Here is a 25,547-nt window from a genome sequence, read left to right on the forward strand (position 1 = left end):
TTGTTAACCTTTATTATTGTCATGAATAAACGATGGTTAATGCTTAGAAACTTGTATCAATAGGAATATACATTCAGTGATAGATTGGAGATAATTATCATTAATTATATTTAAATACTTAAATTATTATTGTATTTTGTTTTGAAATTATAAATGTTTGGCATTGAAAAGTTTTCATACTTAATGCAGTCTATCTTTTCTTTTTGTAGTTGGTTTCATTAGATTTAAGCTCCAACAAACTTATGGACTTGGATTCCCTAGCACCTCTTGTTTCAGAAACTTCAAATTTAAAACATTTGAATCTTGGCAAAAATAGGGTAAGTATTTTTTATATTGTAAAAAGATTGTCATCTGTACTGAAAATTAAAATACCTTAGATATTCATGAAAAGTTAGAAATCTAGCAGGCACTAAAAATAAAGAAATATTTTATGCAAATATACCATCTTATGATAACATGAGATGATTCTACTCGGTTGTATAAAAAATCTGCCTCTATATGATTTATATTTTGACGTTCTGCATTTAAATTATGTTGAGGTATTTTGTCTAAGCATTTTTAAAATTTTATTTTAGTACCATTTTATAAACTAATGACAATGTACCTTTTATTTTATTTGAAGCTGAAAAGTGTGGAAGAACTTGAAAAAATCAAAGGCTGGAAACTGGATGAACTGATACTGGAAGGCAATGACTTGTGTAATAGGTTTAAAGAACAGTCTGATTATGTCAGGTAATGTAAAGGTCTAAAAGTTCACTGTGTGAACAGTGAATACTTTGACTCTACAACTACACTCTGGCTTGGACAAGAGGAGGAAACAAAGGAGGTGGTTCATGACTAAAAATATCATTTCCCTTTCAGATTTATAATCTGTCAAGGTTTTTTTTTCTTGTCTTTCATTATTAATTCATGAATATGTTCACAATGAATCAATTAAACTGATTTCAAACATAAATTAACCATATTCCATGGACAGTTGTAAGGATTTTTGATTCTTGTGCCAAGTTTTACTTTAAAAGTTATCTCTTCTCATGGGATTGTAAGTTCAATTAATAGGTACACTGGAAAAGTGTTTGACATGCTAAGTAGTGGGCATCTAGTACACGTATGTTACAAATGGCACGCACATATAATGCTCATTTTATGCAGAACTAGACGTATATGAAGGATGGTTTGTGAACCTATCTTAAATCCTCATTGCATGAAGAAAAAACTTGTGAATAGAATGAAAATATTTTTCATTTGTCTCAATCTGGTTATATCACTTACAGAAATTATAATTTTTTAATATTCATGAGTTGACTGTTGTATCCATTCACATGTTTTAAGAAATTGATTTTATTTAAATGAAATGGAGTTAATTCTTTTTATAATGTTCTCTAAAATGAGAAAATTTTAAAAATATTGAATGGTCTTGTCTGACTATATTTGGATGCTTAAAACAAACGGCCGATCTTAAGGATGAATGTCAGATATTCTAAATTATTTTAGCTGAGTAACACATCTGGAAACATGCTGAATCGTACTTAATGTGAATGTGCCTGATTTATAAAAAAAATATGGTACATGAACACACAAGATGAGCAAAATTATGGATCCAATCTACTGATTTTTATCATGGAACATGTCTGGTTCTGAATTATAGAAAAAAACTTTGTAAATATATGAAAACATCTAATATAAAAAACATAAAATTATGATTTTCTTAAATTATTGAAACAATTTTGAAATGTTATGCTGTTTGATAAAACAACTGAAAATAAAACTTCTGCTTTCACAATTCTGAATAATATATGCATCACTTTTGTAAAGTATTGGATTGTTCACTTATTGTCTTAAATCGTTTGTAAAAAAAAAAATCTTTTACAAATGATTCTTCAGCTCCTCATATTTTAGAATAGTTGATTCTTTAAGTTCCATGATAGTTTAATGTTTTTATTCAAAAGTTACTGAATTTATCTTTTAAAATCTTAGAAATGTTAATCTTTATAAGAACAAGTGATATTTTGTCATGTATTTAATCATTTCAAAAGGTCATGTACATGTTTGAACTATTTTACTATTAATATTGAAGGCAATCTTTTTTTTGTTTGGTACTAGAAATTCTTCAATGATGTTCCTGTCTCTACCACCATTATATGGCAGTGCAGTCCCAAAGTTATTGGACTTGTCAAGGCTGAGATCATTTAGAGTACTGCTGAGTCTGTGCATGTTCCAGGAGTATTTTACCGCAATAGAGCTTAATCCAAAGGCAAGGGGATATCAAGGCATTCAGCATTCCCTTCTGCTTCGATTGGCCATCTATTGTGCAATACTATGCAGTGTCTGGTCTTTGTGTAGTTATGTTGGGTGACTTGCCAAGCAATCTTGCTGCAAGAACTGGACAATAAATAACATTAAAAAGTAGTGACATTAAACTGTAATGTTAGCACAGACTGAAAATCTTGTTTGTATGCAGAAATGAAATGTACTGATATTTTAACTTGGTTTACTAATGAGTTATGAACTAATTTTGTTTTAAGAGTGGATAAGATGAATTAAAAAGAATGAATTTAACTCTGATTCAGTTTATGAACACTTAAAAAAAAATTTACCTGTAAAATTTTTAAACATAGTTAATTCATCTAATGCAATGTAATTTTTGTTATATCTAGAATGGTTGAATTTGTTTTCTTCATCTGAGTTCATATTTTTGAACTAATTATAAAGTGACATCTTATTCATATTTATGAATGCTGTAACGATAAATTTTATAAATCAATTTTCATTTTTGTAATATCTTTTTGTAACAAGAGAATTTCAACTTGTATGAGAATGACTTTTTAAAATTTCATTTATTACTTGATCCTATTATGGGTCTTACAATATTCTATTAAACTAAGGTAGCCGAAAAAATGCATTATATTTGGCATTTAGGTGCATAAAATGTAAAAATAAGTTTCACAAAGCAACTAAATGTCAAAATCTTGAGCTTTTTATACTGCATTTTAGATTTAATATATGGTCAAACATGGCTACCACTATAATAGTGTCATTGTAATAAAGTTTAACCCACAAGTTTGTTATGAACAGTCTGAGTTTAACATTTGTAATATTCACTACAAAAATTGGCCATTTTGAAAAATGACTGAAGAAATGGCAAATATTTTTTTGTAATGTAAAACTTAAAATTTTACGTTTGTAATGTTTTATAATTTTTTACATTAACTTAATTTTTTCAGTGATGTATTTTTTAATAATTTTCTTTTTCTTTCTTATAGCAGGAAGATATATCTCCCTTTCCTCTTAGAAGTTTATAAGAGCCAATTTCAAATCGTTTATAAAGTTTTGAAAATTAAATATGAGGCTGTTAAGAATTATTACAATTTTGGTGTCCATTTAACTTTTCTTTAAAGAAAAAAAGAATATTAGTATATTTGGATGATTGTTTAATGTTAACAAAACATTTAATCAAAACCCAAAAACATTTGCAATTATCTCCCTTGTCTTAGATTGATTTCATTTTGTGAAATATTCATACACATAAATATTTAAAAATTTTGTGAAATATTCATACACACATAAACTAAAGTTTGAGGTCACATTTAAGGAATACATAAGTTTCTGAACAAAATTTTCCAAATATTGTAATTTGTATTCAACTTTTCAATTAAATCTAATTAAGTTAATGCAAAATGCTCAAATGTGGAGCTATTTCTAGTATACCTTGCTACCCCAAAAGCCACTTTAATTAATATACAATTATTTTTGGACATGTTGGTAAAGTGTTAATTTTAAAAATTACTTTTTGGTATTTTTTTTTTTTTTAATGTCTTTATAGTATGTGAAAACGATTGTTTCTCAAAAATATAGAAGTGAAAATGGAAAAAATAAATATTTTTCAATAAATACCTTTTTATTTTACCAATATTTTTTTATCAACCCATTAAGTCTCACTGTCCTAAAAATAGGACACCAAATAATTTCTTTTTAAAATCTGTAAGATAATATAGTACTGCTTACTGTATAATTACTCTGAAGAAAGGATACAGCTCTTCTATATTTTGAGTTGTTGAAAAAAGTTTGTGAAATTTGCTAAAATTCTATTTGTTTGATGCATGGATTTATATAAATGAGTCTTGCAATAGTAAGCCACTAGGAAATTCAATATTTTGCTTTCTAAATAAAACAACTTTTTCCTTTCAATTTGTATATTTTAGCCCATTTATATTCATTATACAAATCAAAAAACTGTGGGACTTAATGGATTAAATACAAGGTATTTTTATAATACAATATACTACTGCTTAATTTATTTAAAAGTTTCAATAATTTGTGTAAGCAATATTTTTGTTTGACAGATAATTACCAAAAGAATTGATACTACTATGATAATAATAAAGTGGAATTTTTAACAAGTCTGGAATAGAAGTGAATATTGTGTGCATTTGACTTGAATCCAGTTTTAGCCATTTTTTATTCTTAATCACATTTCATTTCTAAATGAAAAGTTTTAATATTGAAAACTTTTTTGTATTGATAACATTTCCCGCCACTTTTTGGAATTTTTATTTTATCAGATTCCATTTTTTCATCATTTTCACGAGAAACCCCAATCTCATATTGAAGCCATTTTTTTTTTTTTTTTTTTTTTTTTTTTTAAATAAAAATTTTATTCTGTAATTTAATTCAAACTGATGCTGGAGATAAAAGTCTTAATTTGTTATATATACTAAAGCTTTTTTTTTTTTTTTTCATAAGTAACTTAACTATTGTAATGTTATAAATATTTCAACCACAGACTGTATTGCTTCAGTGTGGCTAGACAGGCAAATATATCAAGCTAAGAATAAGACATTAATTCTAGTGATACTACCAGCTACATCGCGAGTAAAAGTTATGAGAAAAGGAAATCTTGATGTTTTTAGAAACAATATCAGCTGCTGAAAGTACTCTATCCATTTCCAAAGAGCTTTGCCTCATCACTAATGGGAGCTGGTGATTTCAATTATCAGGATTCTCAACCCATGTAATGAGGCTGTTTTTTTTTTTTTTTTTTTTTTTTTTATAAATCAGCTCCATACTGAATAGGTTTCTGAAGTCATGATATTGAAAAATATTAAATATGAAGAGTAATTTCTTTATATGGTACAAAACTGCAGCATTTATGATGCAAATGTTTCATTTCATAGCCTGAATAAGACTAGGATGTGTTTAATTGGAATATTTAAAATTAATTAAAAAAAAATTTTTCTCCAAATAAATTATTCACTTAAACACATGTAAATCTAAATCAGCACCAGTAAATCTAAATTTGTCAGGGAGTTTTTTTTTTTTTTAATATACATCTTAAATTTTGAATTTACTTATCCTTATTATAAAAATAAAAAAAAAAATACACTGTGTGAACAGTTTTTAATTTTTCTATGATATCAAAAATATAAGTTTATAATGAATAATTCAGACATTTAGGATTGTTTATGTAAACATTTTGGGACAAAGTCTCTGTAACATTCAAAATAAGAAATGGAGATGTGGAAAAACAAATCTTTGTATCGACAAGATTTTGAAAGGGACAGTAATATAAAAACAATTTCAATGAAACAAAAAAAATGGGATGAAGAAAAATGAAAAGTGAAAAATATAAAATAAAAAAAAAAAAAATGAAAAATAAAACTATAATATGACAATGCTTAAAATGAAAACTCATGAACATATAAAAACTTAAATGCTTGAAAAATATGAGGAGAAAATATGCTTGAAAAATATGAGGAGAAAATATGCTTGAAAAATATGAAAAAGTGTTTGGAAAAATATGAAAAAAAAAATGTTTTAAAAAAAAATTGAAAAAAGTTTGAAAAAAAAAAATTGAAAAAAAAGTTTGAAAAAAAAAAAAATTGAAAAAAAAAATGTTTTAAAAAAAAATTTGAAAAAAAAAAATGTTTTAAAAAAAAGTTTGAAAAAAAATTTGAAAAAAAAATGTTTTAAAAAAAAAATTTGAAAAAAAAATGTTTTGAAAAAAAAAAATGTTTTAAAAAAAAAAAAAAAAATTTGAAAAATGTTTTTAAAAAAAAATTTGAAAAAAAAAAAAAAATTCTTAAAAAAGCAAACAAAAAACATCTTAGGAAGATGGGAGGAAAACTTAATTTTTTTTTTTTTTTTTTTTTTTCCATGTATATCTTGAAATCTCTAAAAACAAAAGTAAATGAAAACTAAGACATAAAAATGGCACTGTAGCATTTTTATTTCATGCTCCAAACCTTAGAAAACATGTTTTAAAGATGCCAAATTTGACTTCTGCCAATTCCATCAGGGAGACACACAAAAAAAAAAATCAGAAAAAATGAACTATTCTCCGTAATCCAAGAACAACTAAACTACTGTGTTCAACCTAGACTAACTCTTTTAGAAGTCTTAGTACATCGGTTTTGGTGAGCCTTATTTTAGCTTTAGTTTTCATCTTAATATATTGATATTTTTTCTTTATTCTCATACAATAAGGCTTGTATATAGAACTAGATCTTTTGAAGAAACACTAATTATTTAAACCTTTTATTTTTTTTTTTTAATCTCTCTATGTATATCTACTGCTGGTCTAGCTGCACATCATCCTCCGTCTGATTATGAAACTTAGTTGTGTTGTACTAAAAGAAAAGGTGAAAACCTTTTGCTTTCGTCTTGATTGTTCGCATCTATTCTGGAGACCGGTTGACTAACACCTGCTGATAAGATTTCTCCAAGTATTCTTGCCACCGAAGACGGGTAAGTTCTTCCAGAAGGGAAGGCGACCTAAGACAGGGGCACAGGAAACTTGGAAAATATTAAAGGATCCACGAAAGGAAAACCAGCATCATGTCAGGAGAATGGAACAAAGCAACTGTAAATTGAAGGTGAAGATGTTGTTCTTGAGTGAGAAATTTCAGTTGTCTACAAAAACCTGTTGGAATTGGTAGGACAAACTATCTTCTATTGAAATGATCATCCTACCCCAAAGACGTTTTTCTCTTTATTTAAAATTTCTATATTTTGGCATTTTCCTTTTTTTTTTATCTCTGCCCACCTCTTGTATTATGGAACTTGGTGTGAATTTTTTTTTAATTCTGATTTACAACTGTTGCTTTTTTATTTTTTTTTTTATTTTTAAACACCTTGAAAAAGAAAAATTGAAGTTTTTTTTTTTTAAGATTAAAGAATGGCTATAAATGGAGTTCATAAAATAATTTTAATATTTGTCAATTTTAATATTTGTTCTGGATAAGTACTAAATTATATAATCACTTTCAGTAAAACTTTTCAATGTGTCCTTAAATAATGTTATATTTTTACATCATTTCCCTCTTCAACATTTTTTTTTTCTCATTAAGCACCAAGACTAGTCTTTTGCTAAGCACTGCCAAAGAATCTTTCAAATAATTATACAAAATGTCCAAAAAGGACTAAAATTGAATTTTTTAATTCACATATTTAAAAAAAATTTTATAAAATGATTGAGTTGCCAATTTTTATAATTTGGGCAACACTAATAAAAAAAAATGTTTTACATGAAAATATTGTTAGCATTTTAATTTTCAACTATATCTACCAAATTAGCTTACATTGTAAACCTTTTAGAGGAAGATATCTCCACATTTAATGCATTTCACTTAAAGAAAATGAAAACCTTACTTCCAAAAGACTGCTTTATACATCCTACTTATAGAATGCTGTTAAATTCTTTAAAATATTCTTTGAGCTTTTCATCTGTTATTGATTTTTTTATTTTAGGGCTATAAGAAAAAAATATCCCAAAGTGCTCAGATTGGTAAGTATCTTTGTCAGATAAACTAGTAAATATATTAAGAGGCTAATGTAGTTTGCTTGAAGCATTGTTTAGTATGTGTGTGTGTGTGTGTATATATATATATATATATATATATATATATATGGTAATTTATGGAAAGCAAAACGATGCAGATGTATAATGAATAAACACAAATTAAGATATATAATGCCGAAATAAACTATACAGATCCACTTTCTTATTAATGCTTTTTTTTTTCATTTCTACATTGTATTACTTGCGTCAGTGTGATCTGATGGAATTTTGTATATTTCAGAAACATTTCTCTTCGTCAGGCCCAAATGCATGTTTGAATTAATGTTGAACACGTCTGTTTTTAAATCTGAAATTAATCTATTAATTTCTTGGATAAACATTGTATTTGTAATTCAACATTGGTTAAAATTTCAGGATGGACAAGAACTTCCTCCGCCTATTATGTTTGACTTAGAAGATACCACAGATCTGCCCCCATCACAGGTAAGTGATATTTCTATATAATTTAATGTTAACAATGAACTCTTTAGAATTTTAAACTTTAATTTTTATTATACAGGGTGATTGCTAGAAAAACAGCAAATTTGTCAAATAATAATTTATTTTTACAAAGTTTTTCTTTATCTAATATTACAATATATTCACAGATGCTTAAAAAGTCATGCATTTCATTGTAATGTCTTAACCTTGAAATCTAAGCTCGCATGACGTTTTGATGAGTAAGCTGTGGAATATCATTCCAGGCTCTTGCCAAACATGTTCAAACCATTAGTAATCTATATTTCTGAGTTTCTGTTAATAAGCTCAAAAACAATAATCCATGACATTTAAGTCTGGGCTTATCAAGGATTAATCCTGCAGTGGAATAAAATCGGGAGTAGATTGCTGAAGAAATTGAATTCCTTAAATTCCCCTCTTTTCGACCATCCTGTAGTTAAATTGATTTGATCAATTCTTAGTGTTCTCAATGTTCTAAGCCACCTTTTCTTGACTAACCATGGAAAATTGAATAACAACTTTTCAGCAGTATCTTGGATTTAGAAATTCAAGCATCAGATTTTGTCATCATGAAAGTGATTAGATTAATGGATATGATCGCAGCCTATGGAATCAGCTCTGCCATGTTCAGATTTTATCAGATTCATTGTATTTATGTGCCAATACTTAAGCTGATGAACAAACTGCATGCTGACAAGGAATATTCCAAAGAGCTGGGGTTGAGGGAGAGAATTGTGGTAAAGATTGCATACAAAAAGTTTATGCTCTTTGTTTCACTCATTTAAGCTGTTTAAATGCTTGATCTTTAACAGATTGGCTGCAGTTGTTGAACCAGTCATTATCTCTCAACAAGCATGACTTTGGTTTGTCTAATCCATCACGCTCAACACATTGAAGACTGGTTTCAGAAGGGACTGATAACAGGAGCCGTCTTTGGTGATCTATCTACTGTGTATGACACTGTAAATCACCACCTCTTGAAAAAGATTTTGAAATGGGCAAAAACCTGGCACTTGTTGATCTCGTTAGAACCACGTTGATTAACAGGCACTTTTGTTACTCTTAACAAGTTGTAGATGCTAAAGAAAGGATGTGTGGTTCATTTATATAACACCCTAAGAGAATGTTCTGAAGCAGTAGAAAGAAACCTCAGCTCGACCCTAAATGAGCTACTTTTCTACTACAAGAGTAGCCACTTACATGCAAACATTGTGGAAACTAAAGTTTGCTCTTATCTTGGGAAGGCCAACTGACCCTTTAACATCACAGTCAAGTTGAATCCCATGACAATACTCAGGAAGAGATCAGATTATAGACGTGAACCAGAAGGCAAGAATCCCCCTCTTGCCAATATTGAAACCCCACCCCACTCCCTCTTTGTGACTTTCCCTCCTGGGTCCAGTAAAGAACACTCAACTACTTGAAAATGGGGTGATAGATCAAAAGCTAGGTTGGGGTTACAAAACTGATCCAACCATCTGCGAATGTGAAGAGGATCATATGCAACACTGCCTTGAAAAATCTTGCAGAGTATAATAATGTAAAGAATTGTGTAAAAAGAGAAAAAAAAAAATATGGGAAAATTATTCTATGATCACATGCTTACAAACATGGTTGCAGAGTCGGAGATTTTAGCTGGAGTCAGATTTTGAAGAGTACTAGGAGTCGTAGTTGGAATTTTTTATCTGACTGCTTAAGTCCAATAAATTTATTTTTTTACACGGTTTTCCTGTTTGGTTTTACCAGTTGCACAATTTAGCAGTTTTTGTATGGTTTTGCTTTTATTTTTGGAGATATATCATAGTTTGTATTGTACTGTAATGCTTCTACTTCATCAAGATATTTCGGTCCATCGGATCCCTGCCAATTCTCTGGTGCTACCAGATCAGGCTGCCTATTGGCTTCTTGAGACGAAATGCACCTACATCGATTTTATGTTTTTTGTTTTCTATTCTCTTTTGTAAATCTTAATTATGTTCTAAAAAAACAACAACCCCCTACCCCTCTCCTTTCCTTTTCCTTCCCTTCCCTACTTCTCAACCCCGTCGCCCCCTCCCCCCTTTTTCCCTGTTGGTAGGGCACTAGAATAAGCCGACTGCCCTCCTGCACAGGGTAAAAATCCCTCAATGTTAGCCGTGGGTTGCTACCCATAATGCCTTAGGACGTGATCCTGGTGATTGAGCTAACCTTGACCTGGGTGCATAAAAGTCTAGGCACTGCAACACATTACTTCGGCTAGACGGGCGGTCGGAAAGGCCCGATCCGACCAATCGGCCAGTCACGCCAAGCCCTAGCACTTACACCCAAAGTACCAACCAAAGAACGAAACTTAAAGGTACTCCCATCTTTTTTTTTTTATTTTTCTTCCCCCATTACAAAAAATAGGCAAACCAAGTAAGTGCTAGAAGGTGGTGGCAAGGGTCAGTCATTGGAAAGACCAGAACTCAACACTCCATCTGAGCAAATGTATTTTTAAGGACATATTGAACAGAAAATATAGTGCTTGAGAACTCCTTACCAAAAGAGTATATCCTCCACGTAGCCCTGACATAGTCAAAGCAAATGGGTTTCCCCTTTACTATGCCCCAATTTTGGACTCCGAGGTGGAAAGAAAATAAAAATTGGCTACTTAAATGTAAAAGTAGACCAATATATCCCAGCCCCATTAAGATGTTTCCATTGCCAAAAATATGGACATCATAAAGAAGCCTGTAAAGGAATAAAAATGTGGAAAATGCAGCAACAAAGAGCCTGACCACACCGAAGAAAAATGCATAAATGAGGTGAAATGCGTTAACTGCAAAGAAGATCACCCGGTCTTCTCTAAAATATGCAAAACATAAAAAAGAAAGAAATTATAAAAGTAAAGTACAAAAAAAAACACAACCTTTCCAGAAGCCAGAAAAATAATTGAGACGTACACGAAAGACAGCACATATGCTGAGACAACAAAAAAGACAACTAAACCATACCAACATAATGAAATACATGATCAATATAAGCAGCTGATAAACAAACTGATTACATTAAACATGGCCAGAATTTCAAAATAGCCTAAAAGAAAAATACTCAAATCTGGGAAACAAAATAGAAATAACAAATCCAAACAAAGAAAATAATATTCCATCCACAACAGAACCATTAAAAACATTATCACAGAAACCAACAAAACAACCACCAGAAATTAATAAAAACATAAGCAATGATAAAACGGCAAATAAAAAAACGTTTCAGAAAAGAAAACCAAACAATAGACACTCAAAATAGATTCCAAATTCTAGAAAAAATGGAAACCGAAAACACTCTAGATAAAAAAAAGAAACCAAACAAGTAATCAAGAGGGAAAAAATGAACAAGAAGCCAAAACAGCAACATCCAGATTGACGTCTAGATCCAAAAAAAAAAAAAGAAAAAACCCAGGAAAACACTTCACCAAAGACACTAACTCCGACTAAAGATAAACCCTCTACTTCTAAAGAGATAAAAATAGAGGAAAACTAAAGAACCTCATGGATAGAAATAACACAACAAATTATCCAATGGAATTGTCGTGGAATAAGATCTATAATGAACTTCTTATACTTATCTCACTCTTCAACCCAGCCATTGTCTGCTTACAAGAAACCTTCCTACAAAACGATAAGCATTTCAAAACACCAAACTATGAACAATACAACTATTTCCATAATACAGGCCTTCGTGCTAATGGAGGCACCTCAATTCTTGTAAGGAATAACATACCTCAAAGCAACTTCTGTCAAAACAAATCTCCAAGCAATTACAACTCAAGTCCTATTACACAAAATAATCACAATCTGCTCAATATATCTCCCTCCTCATGAACCAATAAATGAAACTAAACTAGAAAATTTAATAAAACTACCTTCACCATTCATTCTCCTAGGAGACTTTAACTGCCACAGTACGTTATGGGGATGTGAATCACAAACTCAAAATGAAACAAAATTGAACAATTAATTAACAAAAATAACTTATGCCTTCTCAATCAAAAAAATCCCACATACTTACATCCAACAAACGGATCAACTAGTGCCATTGATCTTACCATGTGTGATCCATCAAGCTTCTTAGATTATACATGGAGCACTTACGAAGAACCCTGTGGAAGTGATCACTTCTCTATTATAATCAATTACAGTAACTCCATCCAAAACCCCACATACCCAGATGGAACACAAACAAAGCTAACTGGGCCAAATTTAAAGAACTTTGTTCACTAAAATTAACAGAACATCAAATCCAAACAATAGAAGAATTCACGGAAGTACTCATAACAATAGCCAAAAAATGCATACCCCAAAATTCTCCTCCTGAAAAAAAACAAAAACATGGTTCAATCCAGAATGTAAAACGGCCATTAGACAGAAAGGCAGCCTTAAGAAAATTTAAAAAACAACCCACAACCAGCAACTTAATAGAATACAAACACCAAAGAGCTAAAACTCGAAAAACAATTAAAGAATCAAAAAGATCCTGCTGGCAACAATTTGTCAACAAAATCAACATCACCACTAAACCCAAAACCGTCTGGGAAATGATTAGGAAAATAACTGGAAAATATAATCCGAATCCAATCAAACACCTTCTCACAAATAAACAGAAAATAATTGATAAAAAAGATATTGCTAACACACTAGCTAAAACCTTTGCTGGAAACTCATCATCAAAACACTACAATAGACAATTCCAAATACTTAAGAAACATGAAGAAAAGTACAAAATAAACTTTAACTCCAAAAACCAAGAGCCTTACAATGAAATCTTCTCACTCAATGAACTAGAAACCGCCATAGAAAAATCCCATAACTCAGCTGTAGGACCAGATGAAGTGCACTACAGTTTCCTTAAAGAAATTCTGCCCGAATCATTAAAATTTCTTCTCAAAACTTATAGTAAAATATGGGAAACAAAAGATTTCCCAACTTCATGGAAAAATGCAACAATAATACCGATACCCAAATTTGGAAAAGATACATCAAACCCAGAAAACTACAGACCAATAGCTCTCACACAGCTGCCTACGCAAAACGTTCGAAAGAATGATTAACTACCGTTTTATATGGTATCTAGATGACAACAAAATAATTTCTGAAATCCAGTGTGGATACTAAAAGAATCGGATGCATAGACCACATCACTAACCCTAAAAATTATATCAGAGAAGCTTTTATCAATAAGGAACATGTAACATCTGTTTTTTTGATCTTGAGAAAGCATATGAAACTACCTGGAAACACGTTATCATAAAAGATTTCCACAACATTGGACTAAGAGGCAGACTACCTGAATTCATAAAAACACTTCCTAACAAACAGATCTTTCCAAGTTCACATAGACTCCACTTTATCAGACCCCCAAGGCAGCATATTATCAACAACTATCTTTTAACATAAAAATCAATAACATTATAAAAGAACTCTCTCCTGATATACATAGCTCCTTATATGTAGATGACTGCTCAATCAGCTACAGATCTAAATACACTCACACTATTGAAATAAAACTACAACATAACATAAATAACATTAATAAATGGGCAACTAAAAATGGTTTAAAATTCTCCAAAACTAGAACAAAATGCATCCATTTCTGTAACCAACACAAACTCCACCCTGACCCAACCTTACAGATTGAAGGCGAAAAAATTCCATTCGTAAACGAACACAAGCACCTGGGAATCATTTTTGACAAAAAACTAAATTTCATTCCACACACCAATCCCATCAAAACCAAATGTAATAAAGCATTGCAACTCCTACGAGTCATCGCCCATACAGATTGGGGAGCTGACAAGAACACACTACTCAAACTATATAGAGCATTAATTAGATCAAAAATAGATTATGGTAGCTTCATATATCAGTCCACCAAAAATTCATATCTAAAAACCCTTAACACAATATGCCACTCCGGACTAAGACTAGCACTAGGAGCATTTCCAACCTCCCCTGTAGAAAGCCTGTATGCAGAAGCACATGAAACTCCTTCAATGCTTAGAAAATCAAAACCTTGGTCTAAAATACTACACAAAACTTACAGCCAACCCCACAAACTCAGCACACAATAGCACTTTAAATCCAAACCGTAAACACCTTTTTGACCAAAAAGAAAATGCAATCAAAACCTTTGGACTTAGAATAAAATCAATTTCCAAAGAAGCAAATCTACTCATAACCAAAATTCACGAAACTGTCCTACTCAAAACCCCTCCCTGGAAAATCGTATCTCCTAACATCGACCTAAGTTTAAGTAAATATGAAAAGAAACATAGTCCTCCAATAACTTATCATGATGATCTCGATAAAATCAAAGAAAAGTATCCAGACCACACACCTATCTATACAGATGGGTCTAAACAAAATAACGCAACAGCCAGTGCAGCAATACTTCAATCAAAAAACAATCAAACCTCCCAAAAGAAACCTCAATCTTCAGTGCTGAAATACATGCTCTAATCCTAGCTCTCAAACTCGCCTCCAATAACAAAAAATAATAAATTTATAATCCTTTCAGACTCCCAATCTACTCTAAAAGCGATTTAAAAAATTAAAAGATGGACAACCCCCTAATTGCAAAATTACTCCAAAAATTAACTGAACTAAACAGTAAAAAAAGAAATCATTTTCTGCTGGATACCGAGCCATTCCGGTATTAAAGGTAATGAATTAGCAGATTCAGCAGCAAAAAACGCCTTAACTCTCCCAATCGATGCAAATTTTAAAATTCCATACATAGATCTAAAAAGACGTATCAACGCATATACAACAGAGAAATGGCAAACCTACTGGAATGAACACCCTAACAACAAACTTCACAAAATCATGCCAAAAATGAAAAAACAAGAACAAAATACGAAATTAAACAGAAAAGAAGTCAAACTAACAAGAATAAAAATAGGCCATACTCACTTAACCCACTCATATCTCCTAAAAAAAGAAAGCCAACCCATCTGTATACTTTGTCAAACACTACTCACAATCAAACACATATTAATTGAATGTACTGATTTTGTAACAGTAAGAAATCGATTCTACAAAGAAAACAATATTAAAGAGTTATTTGATAAAAACAATCCCCACACCATACTCTCATATCTTAAAAAAATTGGCCTTTATAAAAAAATTTAAAAAGAACCCTTTATACAATGGTCCTGGATATGACCTAAAACTATATCCGATGGTGAGGCCCCACCTTGCGGGCCTTGGGGAGTGTGGAACCACCCTTTAATTGCCATTTCTCCCAAGTCCACTCTGACCCGGAGTGGTAGTACCTGTTAGGGTCCCAACTATGGGTTAAATAGAATCCGAATTAAAAACGAATATACTCCATTAAAAAATCGTTCCTCAAAATCACTAGATTCAACATTAAATAACCTGAAAAAGGTTGATATGCCGTAAAACAAAAACAACCAACCAATCTGCAAATTCTGTCAGGACAGCTGTTTTCGTTTTGGCTGTGGTGTTGCACAGGATCAATGAAAATTCTGTTTTTGAGTAAGGTCACTGTGGATTACATCAGATAACAATCAGGTAGTAATCCGAAAGTTATCCAGTTCCTGAATCAAATGGAATTTGGCAATTGGATTAATTTGGGATCAATCTGGAATTACATAATAAAAACCAAAAAAACTGACCTAAATCAATAAGAAGCAACCCATGCTACTATAGCCCTTTATATCTTTTTCCTGTTTTTCCTTGAATCCTCTTTCCATAAAGGCAATATTATCTTTTTAAAAATTTCTTCTCTGTATAATGTCTTTACTTGCCTCTTCTGATGAGAAGCATTTGACTTCTAAATGCCATGGTCTAAAGAGGTTTCCCTATTCCTTAATATTGTATTTCCTTTTGAACTGATAGCATAATAAAATTTCATTGTAAATTTTTTATTCCTTTGTTATCTTCACTTATTCTATAAAGTTGGTTGGGTGTATGTATTTATCATACAAGTGAATGTTAAACGTAAAAAATAATATACATGAAAAATATTTATAAAATGCTTGCTGAATAAGTGTGGGAGGCTGGTATATAGATCAACAGAATAGATTTCCACATAGGGGTCAAGGAGTTGGCATCCTAGGAATTCTAGGAGTTGAAGTCTGACTTTTACTATCAGACTCCACAACCCTGGCTTCAAAGATACATTGTTTACCAATCTCTCACTCATGGGTAAAATTGCAACTTGTATTTGTTTTGCAAGTTTTTCTATGATAAAAACTGATAAACCAAATTATACAAATTATTACTCGGTGGAAAAGAAAATTTTGTTTTACTGAATCTTTATTTTGATTTCTCAATTAATTTCTTCAAAAGTTTTTATTTTTTCTTTCTCCATCCTAATACTCCAAACCAGGCTTTCTACCATATCATAGTTTATATAAATTATTCTTTGTTCTTTACAGGGCAATTATTTTCTGAATGCTGATGTCCAAACTTTACTTGTCAAGTTCATCAAACAGTATTACTTGATTTATGATTCTGATGACAGACAAGCTTTGCTTGATGCCTATCATGATGAGGTAACACATCTTAGATCTTCTCTCCTAAATGCTAAACATTTTCAATAAATTTGCTGTAGAATTTTTCAAACTGTTTTTTCTTTATTTCCAGGCAATGTTCTCCTATGCTTGCAACTTCAACCGTGTTCTTGGAAAGTGAGTAACAATTTTAATCTTTAAATGCTAAAATATTCTAATTCATTAACAACTGTTGGTTTCCATTTAATTATAATTGTAATCTGTGGAAGATCTTTGATCAAAACTGAAACTATTAAAAAATGTAACAATTAGAATATTTTCTTTTTGTCAACATAAACTGTCGGATAATTCAATCTAATATAAAGTGAATTGAAAATTGTTTTCTGTGAATTTACTCTTAGATTTGTCCATTTTGATTTAAGGTATAAAGAGTTGTACGAGTGTAGGTTTTATAATCAATATATCTTTTCATCAATATTCTTAGAGATTTTTTAATTGAAATTTGTTTATTTAATACTTAGTTAAACTTTATTTTAGCTGTGTTTTTTGTTTTTATGTACACACAAAATATCTATGGAATCTTAAAAAATTGCTGAAAAATATTGAAACAAATTTTTGTTTGATATTGTTTTCAGGTTATAGTTAGCTAAAGTACTTCCTAACTTCCAGTGTAGCGTTCCCAGAACCGATGACAAATCAAATCAGTTCCTTTGTTTTTTTTTTTGTTTTTTTTTGTTTTTTTTTTTCTCTTATTTTATTAGATTTTTTCGGATCTTTTTTTTTTATTTAATAATTAGTTTTATTCATTCTTATTTTAATTAAAGATTATTGAAATTATTTTTTTTTAGAATTATTGAAAACACATTTAAAACTCTTTAAGTAATGAACTATTTGATTTATGAAGCAATGCCAGCCACGGAGCTGTGCATCACCAAAACGGTAATAAAAAACCTATTAGACAAAACTTGGAGCATATTTAGTACAAGGTGATGGTTGGCAAGGCGTGGTTTAATAGCCAACAAACAAATTTGCCAAAAGTGTCCTGATCAAAGGAGAATGAATATTCAATACAGAAAGGACAAGAGATGTGGTGGATATTCTTTAGTTTGCCCCCAAATGCTAGAATATGAGTGGGTTCGTTCTCCGAAGGTAGCTGCCTACGTCATACATGATTAATTGCAAATTTTGTATTGGTGAACCTTAATGAAAGAAATTAGCATAATTGAATGGTACATTTATATTTGGGCAACATACATGCTCGAAAATCCAGTGCAAGTGAGTGGTTCTGCCTAAACAGTAGAAATAGACGAAAGTAAATTTATGGACAAAAAATACCATCAAGGAAAATTGTGAAGGGGAATGGGTTCTTGCTATGGTCAAGCTAGAAATAAATATAACAATGATGAGGCCATTCAAACGAGAAACGCAGGAACTCTATTGCCAATAATTCAACAGTATATTCAACCAGGCACACGAATTGTGACTGATGGCTGGCATGGTTATAATGCACTACTGAACCATGTTATGGTAAGCCACAGATATAACTTTATTGATTCAAATGACCCTACTTATTCACACAAATTGTGTGGAAGGTAGCTGGAGTCTAAAATTAAATTCAGGACCATGAAAGGGACTAATGATGCAAACTCTGATAGTCATTTGCAAGAATTCCTGTGACTGCAGAAAATCAAAACCAACTATTTTGAGAATATTATATATTAGCATGGATGCCCGGGTGTTTGGAGGTGTGTGTTGAGAAAAAAAAAAGTGGTAGAAGGAAGACAGGCTTGAACACGTACCGCGAAGGAGGAAAAAGAACATGAAAAAAACGTGACTTCTTTGCTGTTACGACCACCGCTAAACCTGAAGTGAAGGTGGTTTAAATTAAGGCTAGTCATTCAAAAAGAGGGGATGACTTTTGAAAATATCAGCAAAAAACGACCCCTCTCTGTAGAAAAGTGCCCAGTTGAGGGTGAAGAAATTGTTTTTAGCCAATTTTTCGGTATCTGTCGTTTGAAGGGTCAATCTTCAAAGCAATACTGATCTTGTGAAAATCTGTCGCCTCTGTCGAAAGTTTTAGGCAGACATGCAAACATACATAAATTTATATATTGGTAGCTCAAATTTTTTACCCAAACCGATTAAAAAGCTTGCCCTATCTCTGAATACCCTTTATGTAAAATTTCAAATGTTTAAACCAGAAATTGTCTGAGTAATTTGGTAGAGACCGCAGCGGTCATTTTTTTTTTTTTTTTTTTTTTTTTTTTTTTTAACTTTACCCCTATTACATTTAACTTTTACCCCTTAACATTTATTGTTTTGGGCTCAAATAAAGCCATGTCCAAGGAACCTATGTCTAAAATTTCAAGTGTTTAGACCCAAAATTGGCGGAGGAGTTTGGTAGTTCTCAAAGGTCAAATTGTTGAACTTTGACCCCTTAACAGACAAATTTCTGTCCAAAAACAGATTAGAAAGATTTTCCCAAATCCCACTACCCTGTATATCAAATTTAGAGTCTGTAGACTGAAAATTGACAGTTATTGTGTAGGGAAATGTACACACAGACACTTTCACTTTTATAGATATATAGATTGGATATGTTTTTTCTGATGTTTGAAATTTTATTTTGGTTTCAATAATTTCAGTTATTTTGATTTCAATTTTATTTTTATACTTTCATAACTATTTATTATAATTCAAATAAAAATTTATTTTTAAATCATAAACATGTAAAATTTCAAATAAGAAAAACATTTTTTTAAAATTTATTATTAAAAGTGCAAATAAAGACTAATTGTTATTTTCATCTGTATAACTTTAATTTTATTGTATAAGTTTCAATAATGTCCTTTTTTTTTAATTTTAATAAATCCCTACACATTAGAAATACTGAGGAACAATAAAAGCAAAGGAACTGATTTGCCTTGTCACTGCTTCTGATAGCGCTACAAAGGAAGTATGTTAGCTGATTATAACCTGTTTTCATTCTCTAAATTGAGAGGTATTTTTTGGTGTCCAAACTGATGAGAAAATATTTTAATACTGGTATTTGAGAATGGACAAATTTGAATGAACCTATATATATATATATATATATATATATATATATATTATTTGCAATCTTGCAGATCAAATTTTCTTAAATATTTTACCTGATAGACCTCCAATAAATGTTATTTAAAATACATTTCTTTGACCATTTCTAAATTCATTCAGTTCATTAAGTTTTTCCACACTCATCCTATTTAGTTTAGTAATTTGTATAAATTATATTTTCACACTGGAAATTTAATGGCAAAAAGCATTTCCAAAAAATCTATAAAAATGTGTTATGATTGATGACTGACATTGTCCTATTTTCTACTTCAGACAAGCATCTATCTCAGATTATATCTCAGACAGCCGGAATTTACTGAAAATAAGTGATGGTGAGTATCAAACTTTATTTTGGAGATCGTATTTGTATATATTAGCAGCAAAAACTACCTGCCGTCTAATGAGGTTTAGTCTTTTCAGAAAAACAAAGAAATAATTTTCATTTGACGTTTTGGAAATTTTTAGGAAAACAAAAAGATGAGTGTTATGTTGTTTGCTATAATCTAATGTTGAGAAAATTTATGAAATGGTCAAATTTTACTTATTAGAAAAAAAAAAATTATATATGGTGCTTTAGATATTCAGTCAGTTTTTTTTACATGAAAATTTTAGCGGGTCTTTCATGGCAAATATCATTACCAACACGTTGACACCTTCGTCGTTTTAGGAGCAAATGGTATCTTTTCTGCACAGTTTTTCTGTCGTCGGTCAGTGAAGGAGAAATCCTTTTAGACTGATAAAATAAAATTGTTAACAATCCAGAATGCTTTTCTTTTTTTTTTTTTTAAACTGGATTTTTCCTATGTTAGAATGTAATGTTTTATGCCTAACTCTGCTCTCATTGGGAGGCTAGTAAATATGAATGGTAATAACAAATTTAGTTTTAAAAATAAACCCATGTAGTAACAAAAACCTTTGCTAATAATTCAGTTTTATGCAGACTTTATTTTTTAAAAGCCATTATTCCAAAGTAATCTAAGCTTTTGCTATGTGTAAATGTATGTGTACAAAAATATAACCGAAAAAAAAAAAAAAAAAAAAAATCAAAACAAATGAAACTGAAGTCATGATTTTGAATTTTCAGCTTTGCTCTAAAACAAATGTTACTATTGATGATATAAATATCAAGAAAACTATTATATATATAATAGAATCAATAAATGAAAAAAACTTTGACATTTAGTCATTTAAATGGACTTTTGTAATTTCAGCTCGTCGTGAAAAGTTAATAAAAATTGGCAGAGTGAAAGTTGTTTCCCAGTTAAGATTATTGCCCTCTACTCAACATGATTTAAACTCATTCCGATTGGATGTTCAGCATTTGTCTGTAAGTTAACTTGCTCCCTGCCTTTTTTTTTTTTTTTTTTTAATTTTTTTTTTTTTTTTTTAATTTTTTTTTTTTTTTTTTTTTTAAATATTTTAAAGAAATTTAACATTTTCATTTAAAATGTAATTTTAGTATCATAAAATTCAGAAAACATTGAATTCCAAAATTATTTTCCTCATAACACTAAATCCCGGGTGTAACTAATAAACTTTTTTAGTCAAAATTTGAGTTAATTCATCATCATAGTATTCTTCATATGTGATACATTGATTCAAATTTACTCTTGCAATTCAATTCCTTTAATTTTTTTTTTTTTTTTTTTTTTTTTTTTTTAAAACGATATCTCTTTGGTCTCAACAAACACCTCAGTTTCCAATAACATGGGACCATTCTTTAGAGATCAGCAAACAACCAGTAGTCTCGTCTCTAATTTTTTTTTTTTTTTACAAAGTAGTTACCACTAATCAAGGCCCGGAGGCTACTCAAGGATAGGGGTTAATGAGTGTACAGTAGTCAATGGGACAATATCATAATCGTTAGTAGTGGAAATTTGGTAAATTGGATTACTTAAGGGGACGGCTCATTAATAACTTGTTTACATTGGACTTGAAGACAACCATATTATAGTCAGCTGGAAAGCAGGGAAATGGAAGAGAGTTCCACAGGCGTACAGTTCTAAGAAAGAAGCTTTGTTCATGGAATCTGTTTGGGTTTAAGCACAGATAGTGAGGGAAATTATTGATAGAGGTTTCAGTTTTTCGTGAAAGTTTGGCAAGGAAGGGATCATAGATTGGAGCTCACATGAGCACTTGTCATGAAAATAATAAAGCAGATACAGACTCACAATGTCTCTTCTGTGGGAAAGAGGTTACATGTAAGGGAAAAGGCCATCCGCCACTAAATAGCTCAGTAGATAAAATATCTAGCTAAAAGCATCAAATTTGCTGTTAAAGTAAACTCTAATCAACTTCAATTCACAATCAACCAAAACAAACTTTTTGATGCTTTCTGGGACATCTGCCAAATTTGTAGAACATAGATATTCAGTAGCATTTATATTTGTAGACACATTTAAAGTCAACATACCACCTCTTAACTGTTGCTTCCAACAGAGCAGAAACCAAATAACAGATTATTTCCATTGTTTTTAAAATTTGCAACAGTAACTTCACTTAAATAACTGTAATTTATAAACTAATATTCTTAGGTTCAAATTTTGATTTTGCACTTTATAAAAATTGTATGCATTTTTTAAATTTTTACTATGTCAAACTTGGGACTTATCGAGTTGTTATATCACAGTCTTGTTTAAGTTTGTATTTTTTATATAAAAATGTTTCAATGATTAATCAGTTTCTTTTAAAATTCATAATAAATCTGTTTTCAAAATGTTTCTTGCATAAAAATTACATTAAATATTCATTTTAAAGCGATAACTTTTTCTAGAAAATCCAACTGAATCCCATTTTAACTTCTTTATTCAAAGGCGACTTTTTTCCTAGAAAATCTAACTCAATTGACTTTAAAGTTTTTTATTTAAAAGCGATGACTTTGTTTTCAGAAAATAAAAACGAATTGCATTTTAAGTTCTTAGTTTAAAAGTGACAACTTTTTACATGCAAGTCAACCGAACCGCATTTTAAATTTTAAGTGCAACGACTTTTTTTCTAAAAATTAAAAAAAACAAACAAAAAAAAAAAAACAAGACTCAAATTGTACCTTACTGTTCTCCAAAACTTGACACCACCATTTCTCTAAAATCCAATTCAAATCGTATTTTACTCTTCTCTATAACTTGACAATGGTTTTTATCAGGATCATTCTGTTGTTTCTTTGAAAGCTGCTATGTTTTCTGAGCCACACCGTTCAATCGAAGTGGCAGGACTTGCTTGACATTTTTCATAGTGCAAAGCTCATGCACAAGTTCCACATTTTCAATTCACTTGATAATGGGCATATCAGCTGCAGCACAACTAAATTTCAGAATCAATCAGACATAAAATCTTGCTCTTCATCGCTGAAAGGTAATATAAAGCTAAAATAGCTTCTGATCGTTGAATGTTTGAATTGCAGAAAAAAACAAATGATTTTCAGATCGCCAAGTTCGCTGCGTTTTAGCAAAAACCTGTCCTGTTCCCTTTTCAACATTATCGCAAACAAACTTTCTTCAACTGACACTAGATTGCAAAGTACACCATATCTACGTTGAGCCGACAAAAAAGAAATCATCCCCAATTGAAGAAATGCTAGCTTTTTATATTGTCAAACCCGACCATGTCTTAATTTACATAATTTTGTCTTGTGTTGGTCAGGTTTCAAGTTCCTTTTCTTAAGCGAATGACACCCGCGCTAATCATGCATGCTACAATTTTCCCTACACCACCTGCTTTAATAATGAATGTTTTCTCTAGTTTTAATCCTAATCTTTTATTTGTAGAGCAATTTACTGATATTCAGTGTTTTTGGAATCTTCAAAGAAAGTGAGTTTTTTGCTCTCCCATTTTTAAAAAAAAAATTTTTTTTAGACACTAAATCTTTCATGAAACGTTCTGATTTCGTATTTTAATCAATTTCAATATTCCATATTAATCTGCTTTGTTTTATCTTTTTTGCTCATTTAATTTAAACTCCTCAATAATGCATTTAAATAACTTAATCTTGTAAATTAAGTTTTTAATGCAACAACTTGAATATTTTATAAGTATACAATATTCTAATTTATTACTTTCTTCCATTGATTTGATACATAAATTCATGTTTTTTCATTTTAGAAATTAACGGTTTAATTTAATACTTTTTAAACTTTTTTTTAGCCTCTAAAGTTGATCCTCCAATTCGTGCATTCAGCCGCTGTTTTATAACCACCCCCATTGGTCAAGGGTAAGAGAAATTCTTAAAAATTTCCTTTTCTATTTATGAATGAAGTTGTGATTAATTAGTAATTATAAACGGTTTATCAAATTCAGTTTAACTATCAGACCTTTACTTACTGGAGATGGAACCTATAAATAGTAGTTTAGTTTACTATTAAAAAATTATATATTTATATACTTATATTAGTGATAAGTAAGAAGACTACACCTCTAAAACAAGAAATTCATATGAGAATGGTCTGCAAAAACCTGTGCTGTGATGGATAAAGTGCTTAGTTCTAATTAGTTCTAAGTGATAGGCTTCTAAAAGTTGAGAGTTCAATCATCAATGTGGGCAATACTATTGATACAATTATGAATTACTTAAGACTTCTACTGTCATGATTGATGGAATGAGAGCAAGCCATCCCAGTGAATTTCTAAGTTCAACAAGATACACCTGAAGAAGGTCAGCACTTATATCAGTTGAAATGTGAAAATCTAATCCAAGATAAGAACAGTCCTCTTAATAATCCAAATTATCAATCCTCATCTCGAAAATTCTGAAAGGTAAAAATTTGAATAAAAGGATTTTATTTGAAAGCAAATCCAGTATGAAAAGAATATCAGTTGCTTCCACTTTTGGTTATTCTCACATTGAACTTGTAAGCAAATGGGTAACTTTTTTTAAAAATTAAAACAGCATTGTGTTTTCATATTTATTTAAATTAAAAGGATGATATAATAAAAAACAATGCAGAATCTTATTTTGTAAGCTAAATGTATAAACAAACCAAATAACATTCAACAAATAGATAATTTTATGTACAAAAAGTATAAACACAAAAATTACAACCACTTCGCCAATTTTCTTTTGATAACTATTCCAGATGAAATACAAATAGACATAATCTCTGAAATGTTTTGATATTTGTGTTTTGTTTTATTTACTAAACTTTTTAATAAACAGTGTATTAAGATCTTATTAGACTTGTAAATAAATAATTTATGTATACCTCTCTATTTCTTAAAATAAATTTTTTCCTACATTCAAAACATTGACTTCATGAGGAAGCAAATAAATAGCAAATTTTTTTCTTTTATATAAAAAAAATTGTGCATAAAATTATGTATTCATGGTCATAATGAAATACAGTAACACATAACTACAAAATATATTTATTTTGTCTTCAATATAAAATAGTTTTGTTTCGGTATTTCTTTTTGGTTTCAAAATTAAAGTGGGTTAAATGAATGTTCTTGATGAAAGTGTTCCATATGATGTGTAGTCATATCTCTTTATTTGGTTTTATTAAAGGAAAAATAGTCTTTTGTGCCTGCGTGGGTCTTGGAATTGAGGATATGTGTGAATTGTCAAATTGGCGTAGCTTGTGGTTAGAAGTTTATAAGATCCAAATGTAAGTGTAGAGGCTGTGGTACACCAAGGTGATGTGGATTCATTGGTTCCATTTTGGTAACTGCCTG

General features: G+C 30.2%; 1 protein-coding gene across 2 annotated transcripts in view; it reads left to right on the top strand.

The window, feature by feature from the left end:
• Positions 1–25,547, top strand: part of LOC145293972 (nuclear RNA export factor 1-like) — a 63,243-nt gene that overhangs the window by 32,305 nt on the left and 5,391 nt on the right. For both annotated transcript variants that reach the window (XM_080140854.1, XM_080140855.1), the window contains exons 11-20: positions 210–317; positions 623–732; positions 7,744–7,780; positions 8,210–8,278; positions 16,713–16,829; positions 16,921–16,964; positions 20,157–20,215; positions 21,095–21,210; positions 23,648–23,690; positions 24,024–24,090. In XM_080140854.1, the coding sequence (XP_079996980.1) occupies positions 210–317; positions 623–732; positions 7,744–7,780; positions 8,210–8,278; positions 16,713–16,829; positions 16,921–16,964; positions 20,157–20,215; positions 21,095–21,210; positions 23,648–23,690; positions 24,024–24,090 (770 nt within the window). The remainder of the gene's footprint in view (positions 1–209; positions 318–622; positions 733–7,743; positions 7,781–8,209; positions 8,279–16,712; positions 16,830–16,920; positions 16,965–20,156; positions 20,216–21,094; positions 21,211–23,647; positions 23,691–24,023; positions 24,091–25,547) is intronic.

The sequence above is a fragment of the Euprymna scolopes genome, chromosome 15, assembly GCF_053919585.1.
Source record: "Euprymna scolopes isolate OS-2025 chromosome 15, ASM5391958v1, whole genome shotgun sequence".
NCBI classification, from domain to species: Eukaryota; Metazoa; Mollusca; class Cephalopoda; order Sepiida; family Sepiolidae; genus Euprymna; species Euprymna scolopes.